Here is a 20,024-nt window from a genome sequence, read left to right as displayed (position 1 = left end):
GTGGAGGAAAGTCCCGTCCTCCTCTCCGCATCGCAAGCACGTGGCCGGCACTGAATCGTTGCGAGCGTGGAGGGTGGCAGGGGTGATATACCATCTAGTGAGGATTTTGTATGAGTTTTCCTGGAGTCTGGCTGAGCCCGGGGTCTTTTGAACGTGCAGGATGATTTTGTCCCAGTCCGCGTCTGTAAGTTCTTCTTCAAGGTCTTCTTCCCATCGTCTGATGCATGGGGGGGATAAAAGGTTCATCGCTAGGGAATTGTAAATCAGGGATATTGCTCTCGGTGGGGTTTCATTCTGACTGCACAGAGTTTCGAACTCCGTGCAGTCTCTTGTCAGGTAGGGGCGTTGGGGGATGGAGTGTGCATAGTGGGACATTTGTTCCCTCGCCAGCGTGTGTGCGAAAGTGTGTCTCTGGTCCGGGAAGATGGCCTTGATCGGTCTGAGTATGAATGGGGGTGAGATAATATCCATCATTCTGAGCGTTGTGTTGCCGTTTGCTGGGTGTGGGATTGGGCCCATCTCCCGCCGGGAAGTCCGGGTTGCCTCTTAAGGGGAGTAGTGGGCTGGGGTTGGTTGTAAGGTAGTGTTTGGGCCATTTTGGTGCCAGATACGTAGGGTGGCCTTCACGAATGGGTTGGCGTGTTGTAGTAGTTTGCTGGCTTCTTTCGTGATCCAGGGGAGGGTCGTGAGGTCGCATTTGATGCTGTCTGCCTCGAGTTGCACCCAGGGTTTACCAACCAGTTGATTATTCGGGTGAGGTGTGTCGCTAGGTGATATTTCCGAAAGTCCGGGAGGGCCAGGCCCCCTTTGAGCTTGGGGAGAGTCAGTTGGGTGTGGGCAATTCGGGGAGATTTCCCTTTCCAGATTAAATTACGGATCGTGGTTTGGATGGTGGTCAAGAATGACTTTGGTGCCTCTATGGGTACTGTTTGGAAGATGAAGAGGAGCTGGTAGTGAGATTTGTATTTATATAAACATATGATACCGCACTCAAAAATGGCTTAGATTAATTTGTATAAGCATATGTTACCACACTAAACAAATACTTGTTTAGAAAAAAGCTTACATTTTTATTCAATTGCCATGTCTAAACGGATAATTGCTTAAACCAATGTGATATTTACACTCAGTTACCTGGTCCTGATCACGTAGAGGGCTCTCAGCCATACAGTGCAATTAGGCACTAATACTACTGACATTGTCTGACTCTATTGGGGTTTATTTATTCATGTTTGGTGTATCACTGATAACTACAGTGGTTGTGGTAGGATGAGGTGTATGTAACTGAGTGTATATATCACATTGGTTTAAGCCATTATCCGTTTAGACATGGCAATTGAATAAAAATTTAACTTTTTTCTAAACAAGTATTTGTTTAGTGTGGTATCATATGTTTATATGTATATATATATATATTTGAGGTATCAAGAGTGGGTTACCTAGATATCCAGCACCTATTTGGATGGAAGAGTGCCAGTACATACCATTTCGTAGTGAGATCTGTATTTGTTTGGGGTTAAAGAAGTGTTTTTTGTTGTTGTTTTTTTTACCAACCAACAACCATGATTTTGAACACCTATTTGAAACAAGTACAGTAACTAGTAAAAGAAACTTATAGAAACTGAGAAAGACGATACATTATGAAAACGGGCCCAAAATAGTTAAACCTACTGTTCCTCAAATAGCAGAGACAAGTGACAAGTCAAAGAAAAAAAAAGAAAACGCACCCAATGTTGGCCAATCTTCTTCTCAAAGAAAAGACAATGTGATGACAGCGACTTGTCATTTGGATTCACAAAATGTGATGACAGCTACTTGTCATTTGGATTCACAAAATGTGATGACAGCTACTTGTCATTTGGATTCACAAGTGCCAGAAATAAAAATGTTCCTCAAGCACGATGCTTAATTTGCAAGAAAATATTACCAAACAGTGCGTTAGCACCGGCTGAATTAGGGCGTCATTATCAGCAAAACCGCGCAGAGTACAAAGCGAAAGGCCCAGGGGTATCAGAAGACTAAACTGTTTATGAGCAAAATATATTTTAAAATCATAATGAAAAAGCCACTCATTAATAGGTTTGTGCTATGTCGCTATATAATTTTTTTTTCGGTGGGGGGGAGGGGCGAGGTTCCACAATGTTAGTATACTATGTCAAAGGGTTCTACAGGAAAATGTATTGCCAACCGCTGGTATAGAAATAAAGCTCTTTCCTCACTCTGTATATGTGACGGAGGATGAATACATTGAAAGACGGTCTGAAATCATGGAACGATCTGGTGGTAAAACAGTGCATTTAGTCTACCCTGTGCGTGTGCTGGAGGGGCACGCAGAGAAAATTAATCAAATTTTAACTTCTAGGATTCAGTCTCCTGATCACGCTACCGTAGCGCAGAGACCAAAGGTTCAAACACTTAGCAAATCCCCAACATCCCACACAAAAATATCAATCAACATTAAGAAATATTCACCACTGCATCGAAGGCACAAAACCTACAACGCACACTAAGGTAAACCCCGCATCGTTTAACATTAGCGCAAGTTCTGGAGATTTACACACAAGGCGTCATTACAGGATATCAGACGCAGAATGCATTGCTCTGTAGTATGGTAAACGGAGTTTATCATATCGTGAGAGACCATAGGCGTGTCCGGTGTACCTGGGCACACCCTAATCCCTGTGGCCCGCGCTATGTGCCTCCCCCCATGGGCCTGTGAGGGAGATCAAAGATCTCCCTCGCTGACCCGCAGGATCTCTTGCCAGCAGCTCCGCAGGGTTCCTCTCGCGAGGTAGGAGCGTTGCCGCGGCAACGCTCAGATCTCGCAAGAGTGAACTCTAGCCCCGCAGGCTAGAGTTCACTCTCCACTGGACCACCAGGGATGGCAGCAGAAAGAAGGATCCCCCCTCCCTACATAAGGTAAGAAGGGAGGGGGGATATTAAGTAATCTGCTCCCACCTCCACTGGACCACCAGGGATGGAAGCAGCACGGCCCCCCCTCCCTACAAAAGGGAGGGGAGATATTAACTAAACGCCAGCCCCACCCCCACACAATACACACAAACATACAGCACACACACACTAACAGCACCCTTACACACACACACACAGCGCCCTCACACACACACAGCGCCCTCACACACACAGCACCTTCACACACACATTAACATCACACACACAGCACCTTCTCACACAGCAGTATGTGTATGTATATACGCGGTGTGTGTGTGTGTGTGTGTGTATATATATATATATATACGCGGCGTGTGTGTTTGTGCTTCAGGGTTCACACCCTGATACAATAGGCTGCGCACGCCTACGTGACAGACTAACCTTCAAACATGAGGGGTGTGTGTAAAGGTGGGGTAATAAGACAAATAGGCTAATCCCAATACAGGCGCTAACCAGCTACCTTTTACTGTGATCTCCTTAATCTTTTTGGTCTTTTCATCGATCCATTTCTCCCGTCTGACTTTTTCTGCCGCAGACATGAGATCCTGCAATTTCTTCATTTCCTAAGAGACAAAATAGGAAATTATGGAATAAAACTGTGACTGCAAATAAACCAAGAAAATGGTTAGATTCTAAAAGGGCAAACACCACAATTAGCATTCAACTCCTTCCCCACCGCAAACGTTAGAAAACCACACACCGTATCTGAGATAGACCTCCGTAAACAGGAAAACCAGACATTGGAACAGTTATTTACAGAGAAGGTTCATCTGTTACACATGATATCTGTCACTATGGAGAGCTGTATCCGCTCCAGCCTGACTATTGTCAGTGTCCTCTACTCCGTACCTATCAGGCTGCTGCCACTGATCCAAACAGAGAGACCGACTGCTGTCTGTAGAATACTCAGGGAACACAGCAGCTCACACTGGAGGGGGGCAATTAACCAAACCCCCCCAATATCTTTTACACTAAAGGGATAAGGACATTACAATGTAACTGCTGTCTGTAGAATACTCAGGGAGCACAGCAGCTCACACTGGAGGGGGGCAATTAACCAAACACCCCAATATCTTTTACACTAAAGGGATATGGACATTACAATGTAACTGCTGTCTGTAGAATACTCAGGGAACACAGCAGCTCACACTGGAGGGGGGCAATTAACCAAACCCCCAATATCTTTTACACTAAAGGGATATGGACATTACAATGTAACTGCTGTCTGTAGAATACTCAGGGAACCCAGCAGCTCACACTGGAGGGGGCAATTAACCAACCCCCCCCCCCCCCCCCAATATCTTTTACACTAAAGGGATAAGGACATTACAATGTAACTGCTGTCTGTAGAATACTCAGGGAACACAGCAGCTCACACTGGAGGGGGGCAATTAACCAACCCCCCCCCAATATCTTTTACACTAAAGGGATAAGGACATTACAATGTAACTGCTGTCTGTAGAATCCTCAGGGAGCACAGCAGCTCACACTGGAGGGGGGCAATTAACCAAACACCCCAATATCTTTTACACTAAAGGGACACGGACAATACAATGTAACTGCTGTCTGTAGAATACTCAGGGAACACAGCAGCTCACACTGGAGGGGGGCAATTAACCAAACCCCCAATATCTTTTACACTAAAGGGATAAGGACATTACAATGTAACTGCTGTCTGAAGAATACTCAGGGAACACAGCAGCTCACACTGGAGGGGGGGGGCAATTAATCAAACCCCCAATGTCTTTTACACTAAAGGGATATGGACATTACAATGTAACTGCTGTCTGTAGAATACTCAGGGAACACAGCAGCTCACACTGGAGGGGGGCAATTAACCAAACCCCCAATATCTTTTACACTAAAGGGATAAGGACATTACAATGTAACTGCTGTCTGTAGAATACTCAGGGAACACAGCAGCTCACACTGGAGGGGGGCAATTAACCAAACCCCCCCAATATCTTTTACACTAAAGGGATACGGACATTAGAATGTAACTGCTGTCTGTAGAATACTCAGGGAACACAGCAGCTCACACTGGAGGGGGGCAATTAACCAACCCCCCCCCCAATATCTTTTACACTAAAGGGATACGGACATTACAATGTAACTGCTGTCTGTAGAATACTCAGGGAACACAGCAGCTCACACTGGAGGGGGGAATTAACCAACCCCCCCCCCATCTTTTACACTAAAGGGATACGGACATTACAATGTAACTGCTGTCTGTAGAATACTCAGGGAGCACAGCAGCTCACACTGGAGGGGGGGCAATTAACCAAACCCCCCCAATATCTTTTACACTAAAGGGATGCGGGCATTACAATGTAACTGCTGTCTGTAGAATACTCAGGGAACACAGCAGCTCACACTGGAGGGGGGCAATTAACCAACCCCCCCCCCCCCCCCCAAATATATTTTACACTAAAGGGATATGAGGATTAGAACTCTGCAGAGTAGCAAGTTAAATATATAATGCCACATATCAAAATGTAATATTTTATGACCGTTCCTCTTTAAGGCACTGACGCCCATTGATGGATCGGGGTGCGGAGGGAAAGGTAGGTACTTGGGGTGAGTAAATATTGGGCGCTGCGACATAGAGAGAGGGATGTTACCTCGCACAGAGGGCCCAGAGTTTGCCACACCTGGGGAAAGGGAAAGAATAAAAAGAAGAGAAGGTAACAGAGAAACAATGAAGAGGAATATAGAAAGCGCTAGCATTACAGAGCAGTTCAGCTTGGTAGCTCAATTCAAGTAATTGCTGCCTCGCTAGCACCACACAGTGGTGACGTTGAGACATTACACTAAAAATGACACAAGTGGGAGCAAATCTTTAAAGTGCGTAAAAGCATGTGGAAGTCGGTACCACGTCCGATAAATTCAATCTACACACTGTGCTGGTGAACTCTGCAGCAAATTTTTATATTAAAGATACATTGACTGGAAGCCCCTCCTCCCCAACACAGACTTTTAGTGCAGAGGTGTACAGCGCTGTGGAATTTTTTGAAACTCTATGAATAATAATAATAATAATAATAATAATAATAATAATAGCCAATCGGCTCCAGGAACTAGGGGATGCTGCTCTGTCACTCAGAGGTGAGGCGGCTGTTTGCGCGGCTGCTATGGACTATTGTCTTTACTGCTAATTAAATGGCATTCCAACGGCACAACAGCCTACGTAGGTCAAAGACGAAATGTAAATAACAGTAAATAACCCTTGGCGTCAATGGCTGCCCGCCTGCTACTTTTTAATGTTTAGTAGACTTGCCGAAACCAGCCGGATGGCTGTTGGGGGCACATGGAGGTGCATTATCTTCATTATATCAATACGGGAGTCTTATTACTCACCATAGAATTTATTTTATTTCTTTTTTAACGTGGCAGCTGGCTAGCAAGAGCTGATTAGTCGCCACATAATTAACCCTCGCGCCGTCAATAGTTTTTAACTATTTGCCCCCTGACTGCTAGAGTTGCTAATGGGTAAATCGTTCAGGGTTTTGTTTTTTAATCCAGACCCAGATTTGAAGTCTCCAAGCCTGATAAAATGTATTCTGCTGAAATTCTGACAAAATTCAGGCCCATTCGGGGGCTGAATTAAAAATCTGGGCATTGAAGAATTTCATCAACATTGTCCAGGTTTTGCAGTAAGAGAGGCCCCGTACAGCAGAGAATGGTTTTGCCCTGCTCGGGGCTATTTGGTCTTTGTAAACCTGTATATATGTTTCAGTGTTTGGGGGAGGGGTTACTTGTTTTTGTTTATTTTCGGACCATGTTTAAGACATTCCACAAACTGCTGTGAACAATTTGTGTCATTTCCGAAGAGGTTGGATTGGTTAACTTTAGCTGTTGAGCTCCAAATTTTGTAGAAAAGAAAAGGAAATATTACCCAGCAACACTCGGCAAGTACATACATATAGAATATATCTCTAAGCAATACACAAAACTATATGCCACCTTCCACATGCTGTGCCCATGCCCGGCCCCCCAATGGCTCTATGCCCCGGCAGCTTCCAGCAAAGAATTCCATCTGGTCACGGCCAGCGGCTGGATACATTGTTACACAATCCCAGCAGCCAATCAGAGGGAGGAATTCCAGCACGGAATACAAAACCCATTCTCCACTTTCACATATAATGCCCACACTATCCCAGCAGCCAATCAGAAGGCGGAATTCCAGCACAGAATACAAAACCCATTCTCCACTTTCACATATAATGCCCAAACTATCCCAGCAGCCAATCAGAAGGCGGAATTCCAGCATTGTATACACCACAGCTATGTCTGGCTGGCTCTGCCCAAACTCACCAGGTCGTGGTGTTCCTGCATTTGGTTGATCTTGTTTCCGTATTTCTGATCAACCTGTTTCAGTTCATTTACCAGAGACTCACATCTCTCACTCAGCGCTTTCTTGTCATCAATGAGCTGCCGGGAGAGGAGAACACAGCGGGTACAGAATTACTACACAAATGTAACTAGCCCATAGTGTCTGGGATCCCCCATCAGATACAAATGTAACTAGCCCATAGTGTCTGGGACCCCCCATCAGATACAAATGTAACTAGCCCATAGTGTCTGGGATCCCCTATCAGATACAAATGTAACTAGCCCATAGTGTCTGGGACCCCCCATCAGATACAAATGTAACTAGCCCATAGTGTCTGGGATCCCCCATCAGATACAAATGTAACTAGCCCATAGTGTCTGGGATCCCCCATCAGATACAAATTTAACTAGCCCATAGTGTCTGGGACCCCCATCACATACAAATGTAACTAGCCCATAGTGTCTGGGATCCCCCATCAGATACAAATGTAACTAGCCCATAGTGTCTGGGATCCCCCATCAGATACAAATGTAACTAGCCCATAGTGTCTGGGATCCCCCATCAGATACAAATGTAACTAGCCCATAGTGTCTGGGACCCCCCATCAGATACAAATGTAACTAGCCCATAGTGTCTGGGATCCCCCATCAGATACAAATGTAACTATCCCATAGTGTCTGGGATCCCCCATCACATACAAATGTAACTATCCCATAGTGTCTGGGATCCCCCACCAGATACAAATGTAACTAGCCCATAGTGTCTGGGATCCCCCATCAGATACAAATGTAACTAGCCCATAGTGTCTGGGATCCCCCATCAGATACAAATGTAACTAGCCCATAGTGTCTGGGATCCCCTATCAGATACAAATGTAACTAGCCCATAGTGTCTGGGATCCCCCATCAGATACAAATGTAACTAGCCCATAGTGTCTGGGATCCCCCATCAGATACAAATGTAACTAGCCCATAGTGTCTGGGATCCCCCATCAGATACAAATGTAACTAGCCCATAGTGTCTGGGATCCCCCATCAGATACAAATGTAACTAGCCCATAGTGTCTGGGATCCCCCATCAGATACAAATGTAACTAGCCCATAGTGTCTGGGATCCCCCATCAGATACAAATGTAACTAGCCCATAGTGTCTGGGATCCCCCATCAGATACAAATGTAACTAGCCCATAGTGTCTGGGATCCTCCATCAGATACAAATGTAACTAGCCCATAGTGTCTGGGATCCCCCATCAGATACAAATGTAACTAGCCCATAGTGTCTGGGATCCCCCATCAGATACAAATGTAACTAGCCCATAGTGTCTGGGATCCCCCATCAGATACAAATGTAACTAGCCCATAGTGTCTGGGATCCCCCATCAGATACAAATGTAACTAGCCCATAGTGTCTGGGATTCCCCATCACATACAAATGTAACTAGCCCATAGTGTCTGGGATTCCCTATCACATACAAATGTAACTAGCCCATAGTGTCTGGGATTCCCTATCACATACAAATGTAACTAGCCCATAGTGTCTGGGATCCCCCATCAGATACAAATGTAACTAGCCCATAGTGTCTGGGATCCCCCATCAGATACAAATGTAACTAGCCCATAGTGTCTGGGATCCCCCATCAGATACAAATGTAACTAGCCCATAGTGTCTGGGATCCCCCATCAGATACAAATGTAACTAGCCCATAGTGTCTGGGATCCCCTATCAGATACAAATGTAACTAGCCCATAGTGTCTGGGATCCCCCATCAGATACAAATGTAACTAGCCCATAGTGTCTGGGATCCCCCATCAGATACAAATGTAACTAGCCCATAGTGTCTGGGATCCCCCATCAGATACAAATGTAACTAGCCCATAGTGTCTGGGATCCCCCATCAGATACAAATGTAACTAGCCCATAGTGTCTGGGATCCCCCATCAGATACAAATGTAACTAGCCCATAGTGTCTGGGATCCCCCATCAGATACAAATGTAACTAGCCCATAGTGTCTGGGATCCTCCATCAGATACAAATGTAACTAGCCCATAGTGTCTGGGATCCTCCATCAGATACAAATGTAACTAGCCCATAGTGTCTGGGATCCCCCATCAGATACAAATGTAACTAGCCCATAGTGTCTGGGATCCCCCATCAGATACAAATGTAACTAGCCCATAGTGTCTGGGATCCCCCATCAGATACAAATGTAACTAGCCCATAGTGTCTGGGATCCCCCATCAGATACAAATGTAACTAGCCCATAGTGTCTGGGATTCCCCATCACATACAAATGTAACTAGCCCATAGTGTCTGGGATTCCCTATCACATACAAATGTAACTAGCCCATAGTGTCTGGGATTCCCTATCACATACAAATGTAACTAGCCCATAGTGTCTGGGATCCCCCATCAGATACAAATGTAACTAGCCCATAGTGTCTGGGATCCTCCATCAGATACAAATGTAACTAGCCCATAGTGTCTGGGATCATCCATCAGATACAAATGTAACTAGCCCATAGTGTCTGGGATCCCCCATCAGATACAAATGTAACTAGCCCATAGTGTCTGGGATCCCCTATCAGATACAAATGTAACTAGCCCATAGTGTCTGGGATCCCCCATCAGATACAAATGTAACTAGCCCATAGTGTCTGGGATCCCCCATCAGATACAAATGTAACTAGCCCATAGTGTCTGGGATCCCCCATCAGATACAAATGTAACTAGCCCATAGTGTCTGGGATCCCCCATCAGAAACAAATGTAACTAGCCCATAGTGTCTGGGATCCCCCATCAGATACAAATGTAACTAGCCCATAGTGTCTGGGATCCCCCATCAGATACAAATGTAACTAGCCCATAGTGTCTGGGATCCCCCATCAGATACAAATGTAACTAGCCCATAGTGTCTGGGATCCCCCATCAGATACAAATGTAACCAGCCCATAGTGTCTGGGATCCCCCATCAGATACAAATGTAACTAGCCCATAGTGTCTGGGATCCCCTATCAGATACAAATGTAACTAGCCCATAGTGTCTGGGATCCCCCATCAGATACAAATGTAACTAGCCCATAGTGTCTGGGATCCCCCATCAGATACAAATGTAACTAGCCCATAGTGTCTGGGATCCCCCATCAGATACAAATGTAACTAGCCCATAGTGTCTGGGATCCCCCATCACATACAAATGTAACTAGCCCATAGTGTCTGGGATCCCCCATCAGATACAAATGTAACTAGCCCATAGTGTCTGGGATCCCCCATCAGATACAAATGTAACTATCCCATAGTGTCTGGGATCCCCCATCAGATACAAATGTAACTAGCCCATAGTGTCTGGGATCCCCCATCACATACAAATGTAACTAGCCCATAGTGTCTGGGATCCCCCATCAGATACAAATGTAACTAGCCCATAGTGTCTGGGATCCCCCATCAGATACAAATGTAACTAGCCCATAGTGTCTGGGATCCCCTATCAGATACAAATGTAACTAGCCCATAGTGTCTGGGATCCCCCATCAGAAACAAATGTAACTAGCCCATAGTGTCTGGGATCCCCCATCAGATACAAATGTAACTAGCCCATAGTGTCTGGGATCCCCCATCAGATACAAATGTAACTAGCCCATAGTGTCTGGGATCCCCCATCACATACAAATGTAACTAGCCCATAGTGTCTGGGATCCCCCATCAGATACAAATGTAACTAGCCCATAGTGTCTGGGACCCCCCATCAGATACAAATGTAACTAGCCCATAGTGTCTGGGATCCCCCATCAGAAACAAATGTAACTAGCCCATAGTGTCTGGGATCCCCCATCAGATACAAATGTAACTAGCCCATAGTGTCTGGGATCCCCCATCAGATACAAATGTAACTAGCCCATAGTGTCTGGGATCCCCCATCACATACAAATGTAACTAGCCCATAGTGTCTGGGATCCTCCATCAGATACAAATGTAACTAGCCCATAGTGTCTGGGATCCCCTATCAGATACAAATGTAACTAGCCCATAGTGTCTGGGATCCCCCATCACATACAAATGTAACTAGCCCATAGTGTCTGGGATCCCCCATCAGATACAAATGTAACTAGCCCATAGTGTCTGGGATCCCCTATCAGATACAAATGTAACTAGCCCATAGTGTCTGGGATCCCCTATCAGATACAAATGTAACTAGCCCATAGTGTCTGGGATCATCCATCAGATACAAATGTAACTAGCCCATAGTGTCTGGGATCCCCCATCAGATACAAATGTAACTAGCCCATAGTGTCTGGGATCCCCCATCAGATACAAATGTAACTAGCCCATAGTGTCTGGGATCCCCCATCAGATACAAATGTAACTAGCCCATAGTGTCTGGGATTCCCCATCACATACAAATGTAACTAGCCCATAGTGTCTGGGATTCCCTATCACATACAAATGTAACTAGCCCATAGTGTCTGGGATTCCCTATCACATACAAATGTAACTAGCCCATAGTGTCTGGGATCCCCCATCAGATACAAATGTAACTAGCCCATAGTGTCTGGGATCCTCCATCAGATACAAATGTAACTAGCCCATAGTGTCTGGGATCATCCATCAGATACAAATGTAACTAGCCCATAGTGTCTGGGATCCCCCATCAGATACAAATGTAACTAGCCCATAGTGTCTGGGATCCCCTATCAGATACAAATGTAACTAGCCCATAGTGTCTGGGATCCCCCATCAGATACAAATGTAACTAGCCCATAGTGTCTGGGATCCCCCATCAGATACAAATGTAACTAGCCCATAGTGTCTGGGATCCCCCATCAGATACAAATGTAACTAGCCCATAGTGTCTGGGATCCCCCATCAGAAACAAATGTAACTAGCCCATAGTGTCTGGGATCCCCCATCAGATACAAATGTAACTAGCCCATAGTGTCTGGGATCCCCCATCAGATACAAATGTAACTAGCCCATAGTGTCTGGGATCCCCCATCAGATACAAATGTAACTAGCCCATAGTGTCTGGGATCCCCCATCAGATACAAATGTAACCAGCCCATAGTGTCTGGGATCCCCCATCAGATACAAATGTAACTAGCCCATAGTGTCTGGGATCCCCTATCAGATACAAATGTAACTAGCCCATAGTGTCTGGGATCCCCCATCAGATACAAATGTAACTAGCCCATAGTGTCTGGGATCCCCCATCAGATACAAATGTAACTAGCCCATAGTGTCTGGGATCCCCCATCAGATACAAATGTAACTAGCCCATAGTGTCTGGGATCCCCCATCACATACAAATGTAACTAGCCCATAGTGTCTGGGATCCCCCATCAGATACAAATGTAACTAGCCCATAGTGTCTGGGATCCCCCATCAGATACAAATGTAACTATCCCATAGTGTCTGGGATCCCCCATCAGATACAAATGTAACTAGCCCATAGTGTCTGGGATCCCCCATCACATACAAATGTAACTAGCCCATAGTGTCTGGGATCCCCCATCAGATACAAATGTAACTAGCCCATAGTGTCTGGGATCCCCCATCAGATACAAATGTAACTAGCCCATAGTGTCTGGGATCCCCCATCAGATACAAATGTAACTAGCCCATAGTGTCTGGGATCCCCCATCAGATACAAATGTAACTAGCCCATAGTGTCTGGGATCCCCTATCAGATACAAATGTAACTAGCCCATAGTGTCTGGGATCCCCCATCAGAAACAAATGTAACTAGCCCATAGTGTCTGGGATCCCCCATCAGATACAAATGTAACTAGCCCATAGTGTCTGGGATCCCCCATCAGATACAAATGTAACTAGCCCATAGTGTCTGGGATCCCCCATCACATACAAATGTAACTAGCCCATAGTGTCTGGGATCCCCCATCAGATACAAATGTAACTAGCCCATAGTGTCTGGGACCCCCCATCAGATACAAATGTAACTAGCCCATAGTGTCTGGGATCCCCCATCAGAAACAAATGTAACTAGCCCATAGTGTCTGGGATCCCCCATCAGATACAAATGTAACTAGCCCATAGTGTCTGGGATCCCCCATCAGATACAAATGTAACTAGCCCATAGTGTCTGGGATCCCCCATCACATACAAATGTAACTAGCCCATAGTGTCTGGGATCCTCCATCAGATACAAATGTAACTAGCCCATAGTGTCTGGGATCCCCTATCAGATACAAATGTAACTAGCCCATAGTGTCTGGGATCCCCCATCACATACAAATGTAACTAGCCCATAGTGTCTGGGATCCCCCATCAGATACAAATGTAACTAGCCCATAGTGTCTGGGATCCCCTATCAGATACAAATGTAACTAGCCCATAGTGTCTGGGATCCCCTATCAGATACAAATGTAACTAGCCCATAGTGTCTGGGATCATCCATCAGATACAAATGTAACTAGCCCATAGTGTCTGGGATCCCCTATCAGATACAAATGTAACTAGCCCATAGTGTCTGGGATCCCCTATCAGATACAAATGTAACTAGCCCATAGTGTCTGGGATCCCCCATCAGATACAAATGTAACTAGCCCATAGTGTCTGGGATCATCCATCAGATACAAATGTAACTAGCCCATAGTGTCTGGGATCCCCCATCAGATACAAATGTAAGTAGCCCATAGTGTCTGGGATCCTCCATCAGATACAAATGTAACTAGCCCATAGTGTCTTGGATCCCCCATCAGATACAAATGTAACTAGCCCATAGTGTCTGGGATCCTCCATCAGATACAAATTTAACTAGCCCATAGTGTCTGGGATCCCCCATCAGATACAAATTTAACTAGCCCATAGTGTCTGGGATCCCCCATCAGATACAAATTTAACTAGCCCATAGTGTCTGGGATCCCCCATCACATCCAAACGTAACTAGCCCATAGTGTCTGGGATCCCCCATCAGATACAAATGTAACTAGCCCATAGTGTCTGGGATCCTCCATCAGATACAAATGTAACTAGCCCATAGTGTCTGGGATCCCCCATCAGATACAAATGTAACTAGCCCATAGTGTCTGGGATCCCCCATCAGATACAAATGTAACTAGCCCATAGTGTCTGGGATCCCCCATCAGACAGGCAGGATTCTCTTTATTATCGCTATTTAAATAATCTAATATCATACGGTCCGGTTTTAGGGTCACTACCTGATCATGACTCTAGTTAGCAAACACTTCGATATTAATAATTACATACATACCCAAACCTTTAATTGTAACTTTAACTGTTCTGTATCCAGATCAAAAGAGAGAGGTACTCTATGATTTTATTCCAGATTGGAGTTTATATGGAATTGTTCATTTGCAAATATTAAACCCAATCTGTAAATACCAGATTTCATGCCACTGTGTGATTTATGCAGGATATGTTACCACAGTTTATTAAAAACTAGCGGACCTAAAATAGACCGGCTCCTCCCACTTACACAAGCTCCTCCCACTTACTCCCATTGCATGATTTATGAATGAAAGGCTCCACCCATTACATGTATTATGAATGACAAGCTCCTCCCCATTACTTGGTAAATAACTGAAAGGCTCCACCCATCCTATTGTTTCTGAATAAAAGGCTCCTCCCATTCCCTGGTTTCTGAATGAAAGGCTCCGCCCATTCCCTGGTTTCTGAATGAAAGGCTCCGCCCATTCCCTGGTTTCTGAATGAAAGGCTCCGCCCATTCCCTGGTTTCTGAATGAAAGGCTCCTCCCATTCCCTGGTTTCTGAATGAAAGGCTCCTCCCATTCCCTGGTTTCTGAATGAAAGGCTCCTCCCATTCCCTGGTTTCTGAATGAAAGGCTCCTCCCATTCCCTGGTTTCTGAATGAAAGGCTCCTCCCATTCCCTGGTTTCTGAATGAAAGGCTCCTCCCATTCCCTGGTTTCTGAATGAAAGGCTCCGCCCATTCCCTGGTTTCTGAATGAAAGGCTCCTCCCATTCCCTGGGTTCTGAATGTAAGGCTCCTCCCATTCCCTGGTTTCTGAATGAAAGGCTCCTCCCATTCCCTGGTTTCTGAATGTAAGGCTCCTCCCATTCCCTGGTTTCTGAATGTAAGGCTCCTCCCATTCCCTGGTTTCTGAATGAAAGGCTCCTCCCGTTCCCTGGTTTCTGAATGAATGGCTCCTCCCATTCCCTGGTTTCTGAATGTAAGGCTCCTCCCATTCCCTGGTTTCTGAATGAATGCCTCCTCCCATTCCCTGGTTTCTGAATGAATGGCTCCTCCCATTCCCTGGTTTCTGAATGAATGGCTCCTCCCATTGCATGGGTTCTGAATGTAAGGCTCCTCCCATTCCCTGGTTTCTGAATGTAAGGCTCCTCCCATTCCCTGGTTTCTGAATGAATGGCTCCTCCCATTCCCTGGTTTCTGAATGAATGGCTCCTCCCATTCCCTGGTTTCTGAATGAATGGCTCCTCCCATTCCCTGGTTTCTGAATGAATGGCTCCTCCCATTCCCTGGTTTCTGAATGTAAGGCTCCTCCCATTCCCTGGTTTCTGAATGAAAGGCTCCTCCCATTCCCTGGTTTCTGAAAGGCTCCTCCCATTCCCTGGTTTCTGAATGAAAGGCTCCTCCCATTCCCTGGTTTCTGAATGAAAGGCTCCTCCCATTCCCTGGTTTCTGAATGAATGGCTCCTCCCATTCCCTGGTTTCTGAATGAATGGCTCCTCCCATTCCCTGGTTTCTGAATGAAAGGCTCCTCCCATTCCCTGGTTTCTGAATGAAAGGCTCCTCCCATTCCCTGGTTTCTGAATGAATGGCTCCTCCCATTCCCTGGTTTCTGAATGAAAGGCTCCTCCCATTCCCTGGTTTCTGAATGAATGGCTCCTCCCATTCCCTGGGTTCTGAATGTAAGGCTCCTCCCATTCCCTGGTTTCTGAATGAAAGGCTCCTCCCATTCCCTGGTTTCTGAATGAATGGCTCCTCCCATTCCCTGGGTTCTGAATGAAAGGCTCCTCCCATTCCCTGGGTTCTGAATGAAAGGCTCCGCCCATTCCCTGGTTTCTGAATGAAAGGCTCCTCCCATTCCCTGGTTTCTGAATGAATGGCTCCTCCCATTCCCTGGTTTCTGAATGAAAGGCTCCGCCCATTCCCTGGTTTCTGAATGAAAGGCTCCGCCCATTCCCTGGTTTCTGAATGAATGGCTCCTCCCATTCCCTGGTTTCTGAATGAAAGGCTCCGCCCATTCCCTGGTTTCTGAATGAATGGCTCCTCCCATTCCCTGGTTTCTGAATGAAAGGCTCCGCCCATTCCCTGGTTTCTGAATGAAAGGCTCCTCCCATTCCCTGGTTTCTGAATGAAAGGCTCCGCCCATTCCCTGGTTTCTGAATGAAAGGCTCCGCCCATTCCCTGGTTTCTGAATGAAAGGCTCCTCCCATTCCCTGGTTTCTGAATGAAAGGCTCCTCCCATTCCCTGGTTTCTGAATGAAAGGCTCCTCCCATTCCCTGGTTTCTGAATGAAAGGCTCCTCCCATTCCCTGGTTTCTGAATGAAAGGCTCCTCCCATTCCCTGGTTTCTGAATGAAAGGCTCCTCCCATTCCCTGGTTTCTGAATGAAAGGCTCCGCCCATTCCCTGGTTTCTGAATGAAAGGCTCCTCCCATTCCCTGGGTTCTGAATGTAAGGCTCCTCCCATTCCCTGGTTTCTGAATGAAAGGCTCCTCCCATTCCCTGGTTTCTGAATGTAAGGCTCCTCCCATTCCCTGGTTTCTGAATGTAAGGCTCCTCCCATTCCCTGGTTTCTGAATGAAAGGCTCCTCCCGTTCCCTGGTTTCTGAATGAATGGCTCCTCCCATTCCCTGGTTTCTGAATGTAAGGCTCCTCCCATTCCCTGGTTTCTGAATGAATGCCTCCTCCCATTCCCTGGTTTCTGAATGAATGGCTCCTCCCATTCCCTGGTTTCTGAATGAATGGCTCCTCCCATTGCATGGGTTCTGAATGTAAGGCTCCTCCCATTCCCTGGTTTCTGAATGTAAGGCTCCTCCCATTCCCTGGTTTCTGAATGAATGGCTCCTCCCATTCCCTGGTTTCTGAATGAATGGCTCCTCCCATTCCCTGGTTTCTGAATGAATGGCTCCTCCCATTCCCTGGTTTCTGAATGTAAGGCTCCTCCCATTCCCTGGTTTCTGAATGAAAGGCTCCTCCCATTCCCTGGTTTCTGAATGAAAGGCTCCTCCCATTCCCTGGTTTCTGAATGAATGGCTCCTCCCATTCCCTGGTTTCTGAATGAATGGCTCCTCCCATTCCCTGGTTTCTGAATGAATGGCTCCTCCCATTCCCTGGTTTCTGAATGAATGGCTCCTCCCATTCCCTGGTTTCTGAATGAATGGCTCCTCCCATTCCCTGGTTTCTGAATGAAAGGCTCCTCCCATTCCCTGGTTTCTGAATGAAAGGCTCCTCCCATTCCCTGGTTTCTGAATGAAAGGCTCCTCCCATTCCCTGGTTTCTGAATGAATGGCTCCTCCCATTCCCTGGTTTCTGAATGAAAGGCTCCTCCCATTCCCTGGTTTCTGAATGAATGGCTCCTCCCATTCCCTGGGTTCTGAATGTAAGGCTCCTCCCATTCCCTGGTTTCTGAATGAAAGGCTCCTCCCATTCCCTGGTTTCTGAATGAATGGCTCCTCCCATTCCCTGGGTTCTGAATGAAAGGCTCCTCCCATTCCCTGGGTTCTGAATGAAAGGCTCCGCCCATTCCCTGGTTTCTGAATGTAAGGCTCCGCCCATTCCCTGGTTTCTGAATGAATGGCTCCTCCCATTCCCTGGTTTCTGAATGTAAGGCTCCGCCCATTCCCTGGTTTCTGAATGAAAGGCTCCGCCCATTCCCTGGTTTCTGAATGAATGGCTCCTCCCATTCCCTGGTTTCTGAATGAAAGGCTCCGCCCATTCCCTGGTTTCTGAATGAATGGCTCCTCCCATTCCCTGGTTTCTGAATGAAAGGCTCCGCCCATTCCCTGGTTTCTGAATGAAAGGCTCCGCCCATTCCCTGGTTTCTGAATGAATGGCTCCTCCCATTCCCTGGTTTCTGAATGAAAGGCTCCGCCCATTCCCTGGTTTCTGAATGAATGGCTCCTCCCATTCCCTGGTTTCTGAATGAAAGGCTCCTCCCATTCCCTGGTTTCTGAATGAAAGGCTCCTCCCATTCCCTGGTTTCTGAATGAAAGGCTCCTCCCATTCCCTGGTTTCTGAATGAAAGGCTCCTCCCATTCCCTGGTTTCTGAATGAATGCCTCCTCCCATTCCCTGGTTTCTGAATGAATGCCTCCTCCCATTCCCTGGTTTCTGAATGAATGGCTCCTCCCATTCCCTGGTTTCTGAATGAATGGCTCCTCCCATTGCATGGGTTCTGAATGTAAGGCTCCTCCCATTCCCTGGTTTCTGAATGTAAGGCTCCTCCCATTCCCTGGTTTCTGAATGAATGGCTCCTCCCATTCCCTGGTTTCTGAATGAATGGCTCCTCCCATTCCCTGGTTTCTGAATGAATGGCTCCTCCCATTCCCTGGTTTCTGAATGAATGGCTCCTCCCATTCCCTGGTTTCTGAATGAATGGCTCCTCCCATTCCCTGGTTTCTGAATGAATGGCTCCTCCCATTCCCTGGTTTCTGAATGTAAGGCTCCTCCCATTCCCTGGTTTCTGAATGAAAGGCTCCTCCCATTCCCTGGTTTCTGAATGAAAGGCTCCTCCCATTCCCTGGTTTCTGAATGAAAGGCTCCTCCCATTCCCTGGTTTCTGAATGTAAGGCTCCTCCCATTCCCTGGGTTCTGAATGTAAGGCTCCTCCCATTCCCTGGTTTCTGAATGAAAGGCTCCTCCCATTCCCTGGTTTCTGAATGTAAGGCTCCTCCCATTCCCTGGTTTCTGAATGAATGGCTCCTCCCATTCCCTGGTTTCTGAATGTAAGGCTCCTCCCATTCCCTGGTTTCTGAATGTAAGGCTCCTCCCATTCCCTGGTTTCTGAATGAAAGGCTCCTCCCATTCCCTGGTTTCTGAATGAAAGGCTCCTCCCATTCCCTGGTTTCTGAATGAAAGGCTCCTCCCATTCCCTGGTTTCTGAATGAAAGGCTCCTCCCATTCCCTGGTTTCTGAATGAATGGCTCCTCCCATTCCCTGGTTTCTGAATGAATGGCTCCTCCCATTCCCTGGTTTCTGAATGAATGGCTCCTCCCATTCCCTGGTTTCTGAATGAAAGGCTCCTCCCATTCCCTGGTTTCTGAATGAATGGCTCCTCCCATTCCCTGGTTTCTGAATGAATGGCTCCTCCCATTCCCTGGTTTCTGAATGAATGGCTCCTCCCATTCCCTGGTTTCTGAATGAAAGGCTCCTCCCATTCCCTGGTTTCTGAATGAAAGGCTCCTCCCATTCCCTGGTTTCTGAATGAATGGCTCCTCCCATTCCCTGGGTTCTGAATGTAAGGCTCCTCCCATTCCCTGGTTTCTGAATGAAAGGCTCCTCCCATTCCCTGGTTTCTGAATGAATGGCTCCTCCCATTCCCTGGTTTCTGAATGAATGGCTCCTCCCATTCCCTGGTTTCTGAATGAAAGGCTCCTCCCATTCCCTGGTTTCTGAATGAAAGGCTCCGCCCATTCCCTGGTTTCTGAATGTAAGGCTCCGCCCATTCCCTGGTTTCTGAATGAATGGCTCCTCCCATTCCCTGGTTTCTGAATGTAAGGCTCCGCCCATTCCCTGGTTTCTGAATGAAAGGCTCCGCCCATTCCCTGGTTTCTGAATGA

General features: G+C 46.6%; 1 protein-coding gene across 5 annotated transcripts in view; it reads right to left on the bottom strand.

The window, feature by feature from the left end:
• CEP131 (centrosomal protein 131) overlaps positions 1–20,024 on the bottom strand; it is a 73,589-nt gene that overhangs the window by 27,127 nt on the left and 26,438 nt on the right. For 4 of the 5 annotated variants that reach the window (XM_063456313.1, XM_063456311.1, XM_063456310.1 and 1 more), the window contains exons 16-18: positions 7,267–7,383; positions 5,574–5,603; positions 3,413–3,515 (exon numbers count right to left, since the gene is read on the bottom strand). In XM_063456313.1, coding sequence (XP_063312383.1) covers positions 3,413–3,515; positions 5,574–5,603; positions 7,267–7,383 — 250 coding nt within the window. The remainder of the gene's footprint in view (positions 1–3,412; positions 3,516–5,573; positions 5,604–7,266; positions 7,384–20,024) is intronic. The other variant, XM_063456314.1, reaches the window with a different exon arrangement.

Source organism: Pelobates fuscus, chromosome 5, assembly GCF_036172605.1.
Source record: "Pelobates fuscus isolate aPelFus1 chromosome 5, aPelFus1.pri, whole genome shotgun sequence".
Taxonomy (NCBI): Eukaryota; Metazoa; Chordata; class Amphibia; order Anura; family Pelobatidae; genus Pelobates; species Pelobates fuscus.
This window is presented reverse-complemented; position numbering and strand designations above follow the sequence as displayed.